Source organism: Ammospiza nelsoni, chromosome 21 (genome assembly GCF_027579445.1).
Source record: "Ammospiza nelsoni isolate bAmmNel1 chromosome 21, bAmmNel1.pri, whole genome shotgun sequence".
In the NCBI taxonomy this organism is placed as follows: domain Eukaryota; kingdom Metazoa; phylum Chordata; class Aves; order Passeriformes; family Passerellidae; genus Ammospiza; species Ammospiza nelsoni.
The window spans coordinates 8,611,828-8,622,018 of NC_080653.1; the positions used below are offsets into that span (position 1 = coordinate 8,611,828).

The window sequence follows — 10,191 nt, forward strand, 5'->3', positions numbered from 1 at the left end:
CATTGTCCTTTGGTTTTTTTTTTTATTTTATTGCCATAGGAGTTGTAAAAAGGCAAGGAAAAATAGCCCTGCCCGCATTTCCTTATTTGGGTTTAGCCCTGCCCACATTTCCTTATTTGGATTTCCTTATTTAGGTTTTAGCCATGCCCACATTTCCTTATTTGGGTTTAGCCCCACCCACATTTCCTTATTTGGGTTTAGCCTGGCCCACATTTCCTTATTTGGGTTTAGTCCTGCCCACATTTCCTTATTTGTGTTTGGCCCCTCCCACATTCCCTTATTTAGGTTTTAGTCCTGCCCACATAACCTTATTTGGGTTTAGCCCCACCCACATAACCTTATTTGGGTTTTAGGCCCACCCACATTTCCTTATTTAGGTTTAGCCCATCCCACATTTCCTTATTTGGGTTTAGCCCTGCCCACATGCCCTTATTTGGGTTTTAGACAAGCTCACATGCCCTTATTTGGGTTTAGCCCATCCCACATTTCCTTATTTAGGTTTAGCCATGCCCACATTCCCTTATTTGGGTTTTAGGCCCACCCACATTTCCTTATTTGGGTTTAGCCCTGCCCACATGCCCTTATTTGGGTTTAGCCCATCCCACATTTCCTTATTTGGGTTTAGCCATGCCCACATGCCCTTTTTTGGGTTTTGGACATGCCCACATGCCCTTATTTGGGTTTTAGACATACCCACATTTCCTTATTTGGGTTTAGCCCTTCCCACATTTCCTTATTTGTTTTAAGCCCCTCCCACATTCCCTTATTTAGGTTTAGCCCCACCCACATTCCCTTATTTGGGTTTTAGGCCCACCCACATTTCCTTATTTGGGTTTAGCCCTGCCCACATGCCCTTATTTGGGTTTAGCCATGCCCCCATGCCCTTATTTGGGTTTTGAACATGCCCACATGCCCTTATTTGGGTTTTAGACATACTCACATTGCCTTATTTGGGTTTAGCCCTGCCCACATTTCCTTATTTGTTTTAAGCCCCTCCCACATTTCCTTATTTAGGTTTAGCCATGCCCACATTCCCTTATTTGGGTTTAGTCCCACCCACATCACCTTATTTGGGTTTAGCCCTGCCCACATTTCCTTATTTGGGTTTAGCCCTGCCCACATTATCTTATTTGGGTTTAGGCCCACCCACATTCCCTTATTTGGGTTTAGCCCTGCCCACATGCCCTTATTTAGGTTTTAGACAAGCTCAAATGCCCTTTTTTGGGTTTAGCTCATCCGACATTTCCTTATCTGGGTTTAGCCATGCCCACATGCCCTTATTTGGGTTTTAGACATGCCCACATACCCTTATTTGGATTTTAGACATACCCACATTTCCTTATTTGGGTTTGCCCTGCCCACATTTCCTTATTTGGGTTTAGCCCTGCCCACATGCCCTTATTTGGGTTTTAGGCCCACCCACATTTCCTTATTTGGGTTTAGCCCACCCACATTTCCTTATTTAGGTTTAGCCATGCCCACATGCCCTTATTTGGGTTTAGCCCATCCCACATTTCCTTATTTGGGTTTAGCCCTGCCCACATGCCCTTATTTGGGTTTAGCCCATCCCACATTTCCTTATTTGGGTTTAGCCATGCCCACATACCCTTTTTTGGGTTTTGGACATGCCCACATGCCCTTATTTGGGTTTTAGACATACCCACATTTCCTTATTTGGGTTTAGCCCTTCCCACATTTCCTTATTTGTTTTAAGCCCCTCCCACATTCCCTTATTTAGGTTTAGCCCCACCCACATTCCCTTATTTGGGTTTTAGGCCCACCCACATTTCCTTATTTGGGTTTAGCCCTGCCCACATGCCCTTATTTGGGTTTAGCCATGCCCCCATGCCCTTATTTGGGTTTTGAACATGCCCACATGCCCTTATTTGGGTTTTAGACATACTCACATTTCCTTATTTGGGTTTAGTCCTGCCCACATTTCCTTATTTGTGTTTGGCCCCTCCCACATTCCCTTATTTAGGTTTTAGTCCCGCCCACATAACCTTATTTGGGTTTTAGGCCCACCCACATTTCCTTATTTAGGTTTAGCCCATCCCACATTTCCTTATTTGGGTTTAGCCCTGCCCACATGCCCTTATTTGGGTTTTAGACAAGCTCACATGCCCTTATTTGGGTTTAGCCCATCCCACATTTCCTTATTTAGGTTTAGCCATGCCCACATTCCCTTATTTGGGTTTTAGGCCCACCCACATTTCCTTATTTGGGTTTAGCCCTGCCCACATGCCCTTATTTGGGTTTAGCCCATCCCACATTTCCTTATTTGGGTTTAGCCATGCCCACATGCCCTTTTTTGGGTTTTGGACATGCCCACATGCCCTTATTTAGGTTTTAGACATACCCACATTTCCTTTTTTGGGTTTAGCCCTTCCCACATTTCCTTATTTGTTTTAAGCCCCTCCCACATTCCCTTATTTAGGTTTAGCCCCACCCACATTCCCTTATTTGGGTTTTAGGCCCACCCACATTTCCTTATTTGGGTTTAGCCCTGCCCACATGCCCTTATTTGGGTTTAGCCATGCCCCCATGCCCTTATTTGGGTTTCGAACATGCCCACATGCCCTTATTTGGGTTTTAGACATACTCACATTGCCTTATTTGGGTTTAGCCCTGCCCACATTTCCTTATTTGTTTTAAGCCCCTCCCACATTTCCTTATTTAGGTTTAGCCATGCCCACATTCCCTTATTTGGGTTTAGTCCCACCCACATCACCTTATTTGGGTTTAGCCCTGCCCACATTTCCTTATTTGGGTTTAGCCCTGCCCACATTATCTTATTTGGGTTTAGGCCCACCCACATTCCCTTATTTGGGTTTAGCCCTGCCCACATGCCCTTATTTAGGTTTTAGACAAGCTCAAATGCCCTTTTTTGGGTTTAGCTCATCCGACATTTCCTTATCTGGGTTTAGCCATGCCCACATGCCCTTATTTGGGTTTTAGACATGCCCACATGCCCTTATTTGGATTTTAGACATACCCACATTTCCTTATTTGGGTTTGCCCTGCCCACATTTCCTTATTTGGGTTTTGCCCTGCCCACATGCCCTTATTTGGGTTTTAGGCCCACCCACATTTCCTTATTTGGGTTTAGCCCACCCACATTTCCTTATTTAGGTTTAGCCATGCCCACATGCCCTTATTTGGGTTTAGCCCATCCCACATTTCCTTATTTGGGTTTAGCCCTGCCCACATGCCCTTATTTGGGTTTTGGACATGCCCACATGCCCTTATATGGGTTTTAGACATACCCACATTTCCTTATTTGGGTTTAGCCCTTCCCATATTTCCTTATTTGGGTTTAGCCCTGCCCACATGCCCTTATTTGGGTTTTAGACAAGCTCACATGCCCTTATTTGGGTTTAGCTCATCCCACATTTCCTTATTTGGGTTTAGCCATGCCCACATGCCCTTTTTTGGGTTTTGGACATGCCCACATGCCCTTATTTGGGTTTTAGACATACCCACATTTCCTTATTTGGGTTTAGCCCTGCCCACATTTCCTTATTTGTTTTAAACCCCTCCCACATTTCCTTATTTAGGTTTAGCCATGCCCACATTCCCTTACTTGGGTTTTAGACCCACCCATATTTCTTTATTTGGGTTTAGCCCTGCCCACATTTCCTTATTTGGGTTTAGCCCCTCCCACATGTATTTATTTGGGTTTAGCCACCCTCATTTACTATTAAATTTAATAGTAAATGAGGGTGACATCACATTTCAAAGGTAGAATATAGGAGTTATCTGGACAATTAATCTTTCAGTAAATAATTAACGTGTCTTTATTTAAAATTCTTAATGTTTATCCCCTACTTGTCAAATGTGTAAAAAACAACTTTAGAAAATGAATTAAACCCCCATTTTTCTATCTTTTTAAGACATTGACAGGCTTTGTCTCCACAGATACAGAACAAGTCTCTCCATATGGAATTCTTCTTAATTTCCATTCTGGAATACTCAGGTATGGTTTGTGCATTGCTCTTCATCAAAACAGAATAACTGTCTAAATCTTGCCTTAAATCAGAAGCAGCTTCAATTTATTCTGAAATACACTAAAGTGAAATGTAAAGCTTTTTAGAGTATATTTCTCTGAAATCCTGTTTTTAGCTTCTTTTAATGTTTGTAAGTATAAAAACAAAATAAGCCCCAAGGCTTCCACTTCAGCACAGTGGGGGTCAGTCACATATGCAGATAACATCATTTATTATACACACCCTCCCCCTATTTCTCTCTGCCCAGCTTATCCTTTGTCTCACATTCTGTGTGTTTACCTGAGGAATTAATTTAGAGGATTAAGCCATTGTAAAAAGTGTTGGTTATTGAGGGTTGGGGTTATGAAGTAGAAAAGCTGTAATTTTTGTATATAATATAGTACTGTGGATGAGCTTCTTCATAAAAACTTCACAAAAATATTTATAAATTCTTTGCATCTGTAGGAGTCTATTAGAACAATAAACAGTCATAATAAGCATTATGACAATAGATCTCAAAGTGCTCAGCAAGGTTAATTAAATTACAATTTAAAATTAGATTCTGCATTTGTGTATCCCACAAGTAACTACTGAATGACCCTGGACTTCATAAGGAAACTCACTTTTTATATGACAAAAGCTCTTAAGAAGTGCTCTGCTCTGAGACTGACAACCTGAGGTGTTTTGCAGTGAGTTTGATTTTCTCTGTTTTTACAAAAGCTTGTTTCTTTTCATAATATGCAGCTTCATTAATAAATGTTGGATAGACTGTACAGTCCCCCTGATATGGAATTACTTCTCCATCAAGAGTTAAAAATTGAGGATCACCATTCTTCAGTGGCTGCCAGTCTTGATCCTTAGGGAAAGAAAATAAATAGAATATATTTACTTTCAGGTTTTTGTATATTTTATGTGATTCTTGAGTTAATGCTAATTATGCAAATTTCTGCAGTTTATGGCAAAAGCTTTTAAAGTAATTGTTTAATCTTAATACCTCATTTTGTGTGTCTGGCCCTCATTTTCAGAATTCACTGGTAAAGTGAACTAGAAGGAAACTGCAGATGCTCACAATTGATTGAAAATTGAAAACAGACACTCGTTTTAGAATTAAAAATTAGATTTATATTTTAAAATATAAGCTGTCCTATTGGCTTTTTCTTTGTAGTGATTTTAGATTCAGTGATTCCCAAGACAGTTCCTGAAATAATGAATGTATGACCTTAGTGAGAGAACTTAACCCTAGGGGAGGTCTAAAATATTCAATAAAATCCTTGGCAATATTGGCATTTTAAATATTTATTACTAAAATATACAACAATATAGCAGAAGCAACACAGGAATAAGTAGAAAATGTCACAAAAGGAAACTATTCTAGAAATTACCTGTAGTTTAGGATGAATTATTGCAATAATTTCACCATTCTTATTCCTGGGATAATCTACTTTCTCCATTATTTTAAAAACCTCGATTGTACATGGTGGAAATTCTTTGCCTAGAAAGAATAAATGTAATTTAATGTCAAGATGAAAAACTGCCTGTTAAAAAGAACATTGCATTATTTATTCTCTGCAGAATGGCTCAAATCATCAGGTTGTCCCCTCAAAGCCAAGTTGGAGAAAGATGATCCAGTCATGTATTGGGGCATATGAAGTTCAAATCTAAATTTGCTACTGAAATGTTACTTTTCATATAAAAAGACCTATTTTGTAGATGGGGAAATCAATGAAAGGTCTGTTTACTAGTGTTGCACAGCACAGAGTGATATCAGTGGTATTTAATCTTTACTATTCCAGCACAATAATGGAAATTCTGACATGCATAACTGTATTATTTTCTTTTTATTTCAAAAAACCCCAACCTACTGACAAAATACACTCTGAAATGATGAAAACTACTTATTTTGTCAGAGTGTGTTTTAGGTAGTGCACAGGTCTGACTTTAATTTTTTAATTCTCCCCCCACCTGTAAAGTGTCATTTTTAAAAATATTCTCCTAAAATAGTCCCTGACATGACACAGGATGTTGTGACCTCTCATACCTTCATTAAAAAGTTGCACAAAATCAAGGCCATGTTTGACAATCTTCCTCATTTTCTCTAAAACATCAGCTCTAGCAACACCTTGTGGCTGGGGCCCCACCTCGACACCTGTTTGGAGATGAGGCAGATCATTAATGTCACTTAATGTCACCACCACTCATCACATGCACAGCAAAAATAAATGTCTGCTGGGCCAGTATTTAATGTTTAAGAGGGATTGTAAGGCACAGAATTATGTGGGGTTTTAAGGCAAGCAAATCCTTGTCTTTTATAAAAATATTTATAATAAATATATGGGGGTTTTTAAATAAAAAAATACATTGTAAATATTTTCTGCAGAAAGTGGGTTAATTGAGTTTAAGGATTTCTGTGTTATGTAATGATTGTGTAAATCAGAAGAATGGATAATCACATCCATTCATTTTGGTAAATATTGTCAGACAAGCAGCACCTGGTGCTCAGAGCACTCTGTGAGCACACCTGAAAACAGCCACATTTCCAAACCATCGCTGCTGGGTTGAAAGAGCCTTTAGGTTTGATATTTACCAACAGGATGTTTTGCCACAGAGCGAGTTGTTGCATATTTCAGGCTGGGATGTTCAATCAGCAGAGCAGGACAAGGTTCTGGAGCCAAAGCGTTCTGTGGAGATGGTTTAGAAACCTTTGTCATGCAAAAGGGTTTCAAATGTTGTGCCACAAAAGATTACTGATGCAGAAGTGATTTACACAATGTCTTCAATATGTTGTCTTTATTTCAGGGCCCTCGAGGAAGTAGGACATCTTTAGAAAATGCACAAAGCTGTGTTTGTTGGTGTCTGTCCCATTAAGTGATGCCAGGCAGCTCCACTGAACCAGAACTGAGCACAGCTCTACTCTGGAACTGCCAGCAGAGAAAAAAAATCTCCTCAGCATGGCTCCAAAAGGGAGAACTGAAATACCATAAAGCAGATTTCAACTATTTTATTTGGAGTTAGACTCCAGTTCTCTTATGGGGGACACAGATTGTGAATTAAGCCTCATTTTAATCCTTATTGGCATTTTTGCTACTTGAGGCTTCTTCCTTGATGCCTGCCCACCATCACTCTTAATATAATTTTTGTCAAAAGCTTTTTAGATCTTCATGTAAGCTTTTTAGAGCTTCATGTATTTTTTTAATTAGCATTTTAAAATAATACATGTAATAAGACAAAAAAAAAGTTTGAAAAGGCCTTGTTTCCAAGGGAAAAAAACAAAATTAAAATCCCATATCATTGGCCCAACCTGGATTCCATCAGTCACAGTCCAGGCCACCAGAATTCAAGCAAATTCTGCTTAAAGCATCACTTCTGCAAACCACACCCTACCAAAACTTATCAGCTTCAGGAACAGCGGAATCAAACAGCTTCTAAAGACACATCACTGATAAGGAAACGTTGTCAGTACCTACTTCCATTATTTGTTACATCTCTTTATTTAATGAAATTAATGTTTAACTATTTAGCACGTGTAACCCAAATTTATCCAAGTTCCTGACAGATCAGTGTGAAAGCAGATTAAACTACATTAATTTTCATAGATGTTATTCTAAGTATTCCTCTTTGCCCATTAGTCTTAATAATGCTCATTTTAATACATGAAGATATGATGAGTTTAAATCTGAATTACCTGATATTATAATCAAATTAATAGTTGCCTCTGATTAAAAAAATTCATCATATGAGTAATGAAATATTTTAAACAGTTTTGCAGAAGAAAAAATAGTATATTTAAAGAAACTACAATATAATATATAGTAATACAACATTACAACTAATAATGTAATTTAATAGTTCATTTAAATTAGTTTTACCTTGATATAATGAACCATTTGAATTGTAAAGTCATCCCTGGAGTTTTCAAGAATAATGGTACCACCCATGTTAGAAGTGGTGTTGTGAAGGTCAAAAATAAGGTCATAGGCATCATCACTACCTTTGGGACCAAATATATGATTGATTTCCTGAGCCCTCCTCACTTCATATGGAATATCTTCCACCACTGGCCTGCTGTTAATATCAGCACAAAGAAATTAGTGAGCTCATTCCATGGCTTTACAGTCAACAAAATATGTATTAGCCTTTTCTTTTTACTTTAAATCCAAAACTGACTGCAATTGAAATCACCTGTTTAATTACCAAACTTAAAATTGACTGAATTTGTTGAAGAAATCAAGTATGATTCTCTAGTAATTGTTTTATTATTCTGAGTCTTGTGCAGAAGGGTATTAGAATTATTTTATCAAAGTTTGGCTGGAAAATATTTCTTCTTACATCCCAAAATTTCCCCCTATGCATAAAACTAACTAAAAATTTTGCAAAAACATAGAGCATTTCCAAGACTGGATCCCCTTCTGTTGGAGACCATATTCAGACATCAGTTCATGATGTTTTGCCTTGGACATCACCCTCAAGGCTTTTCTAAACTGTTTTTCCCTAACCTGTTCTATTTCTTGTCTTCTCAGGATCTGACCAGACTTTTACAATCTATTCCTTTAGGATCTTTAAAGCTCAGTGAAGATTTTGCTGCTTCAAATCTGTTCCTCCAAAGTTTTAATCCTTGTAATTTCAGGAGATTCTGTGTATCACATAATCCACCTTTCTGTTCTTTAGCTCTGCCTTTTGAAATTCAACATTTCTTCACATAAAGCTGTTTATTAATACTTTTTATTGAAGCTAATGAGAATTACACCATTGCTTTCAGTAGCATTAAAATTTCACTCTCCTTTTTCTTATTTTGTAAAATAATTTATGATTTTGAAGGTTCTACACTTAAGGGAGCAGGGTGAGCTACCTCAAACACTCAGTAGAGCTGAAATAGGACCAGTCAAATTCATAGTATTTACTGAGAAATAGTAGTTTAATATGAAGGAAACCTGCAGGTGTCTTAATCTTGTGTTTTTTCAAGTGTTCTGCTTTCAAAGCAGCTGAAACCAAACAAAACTACCTTTTTTTAAAATGGTTTTCCAAAATAAACAATTATAAGAATGGCCTCAATACTTATGTGCTAACATCTGCTTATCTTAGATGTAACAATCAACAACAAAATCCTAAGATGGAAAGCCAGATGGAAAGAAGTGTAGGTTAAGAATAACTGCCTGAAAAATATATACAGTAAGTATTCCTTTCTGTGATAGTCACCTTTGCCATTAAAACTTTTCTGAAACAATTACCTGGCTAGCAACTATACTAAGAATGTTTATATAGCAAAGTACACCTCTGGAATAGATGTCTCAAAAGCACAGAAACATCAAATCCTATTAAAAATGTAAAATTAGTTACTATTTTACAGTAATTATAGACTATTTATTTTAATGTAACAAGTCAGTTAAATTATTCAGGTTTTTGCCTGTGCTTTTGCCTTAGAATAGATTATTTCCAGCTTCAAGGTTTTTTAATTTCTAGTTTTCACCTTTTGCTGTACATAACTGGAATTAAGCACACTTCTCTGATTTCTGTGCCATTCTTTCGGATACTCAGATTTCTATGTTTAATTGCTTTTATCTGCTATTTCTTGGAAATATAATTGAATTGCACAAGACATGAGCAATGATGACTCTGACTCAGAACAGTGGTACTCCAATTCACACAAAGGCAGCTCATCTAATGCTAATTTAAAATTATGTTCAAGATAATGTATTGGTTTGAAACTGATTCTACCAGCAATAGAAGTGAGTCTGTTAACACATGCAATTTGTTCTTTTTTTTTGGGTTAAAGGTCAGTAATTTCAGTTATGTGACTGCACTGTTAAAGTAGTAGGGGAACTTGTGTTCAACATTTTAATCAGGAAAGAATTTTAAAACCCAGAAAAAGCAGAACAACAGAAAGCACAACTGCTCTTACCCAAGGCTCTCGGGGTCAAAAACCCGGTTGAGATCACAGTCAATGTACCTGGTGCACCTCTCCACAGCCCTGGGGTTGGTGAGGAATGGTTTCACCTGCACTCCTGCCCTCTGGATCTCGGCTCCATCCTGCTGCCAGTGCCTGACCAGCAGCACCCCCGATAATTCATTGCCGTGAGTGCCCCCGAAGAGCCCGACCCGCCTCACCCGGGCACACGGGCAGCCCATGCTCCAGCAAAACTTTTCTCTCTGAAGGGGAAAAAAAATAAAATAAATTCTTTCCAGTAGGAGAGTCTTTCTCCTGGTTAGG

General features: G+C 38.2%; 1 protein-coding gene across 2 annotated transcripts; it reads right to left on the minus strand.

Moving 5' to 3' along the window:
• Window positions 1-3,773: 3,773 nt before the first annotated feature.
• Window positions 3,774-10,191, minus strand: ASPA (aspartoacylase). Of its 2 annotated transcripts, none has more exons than XM_059487026.1 (6): window positions 9,931-10,191; window positions 7,853-8,048; window positions 6,571-6,664; window positions 6,025-6,132; window positions 5,369-5,478; window positions 3,774-4,842 (listed from the first exon to the last, which is right to left on the minus strand). In XM_059487026.1, the coding sequence occupies exons 1-6, from the start codon at window positions 10,107-10,109 to the stop codon at window positions 4,630-4,632; spliced, it is 900 nt and encodes a 299-aa protein (XP_059343009.1). In that variant the 5' UTR covers window positions 10,110-10,191; the 3' UTR covers window positions 3,774-4,629. The 2 variants fall into 2 exon arrangements, with proteins under 2 accessions (XP_059343009.1, XP_059343008.1); XM_059487025.1 differs by having other exon boundaries at window positions 9,883-10,191.

What these genes read in the sequence shown, in the direction of transcription:
- ASPA (XM_059487025.1), bottom strand. Translation starts at nt 10,109, where the DNA reads ATGGGCTGCCCGTGTGCCCGGGTGAGGCGGGTCGGGCTCTTCGGGGGC. An exon ending in TTTGACCCCGAGAGCCTTGG is followed by an intron (nt 8,049 to 9,882) that starts GTAAGAGCAGTT and finishes TGATATTAACAG; the next exon opens with CAGGCCAGTGGTGGAAGATA. An exon ending in TAATTCATCCTAAACTACAG is followed by an intron (nt 4,843 to 5,368) that starts GTAATTTCTAGA and finishes TCTTTCCCTAAG; the next exon opens with GATCAAGACTGGCAGCCACT.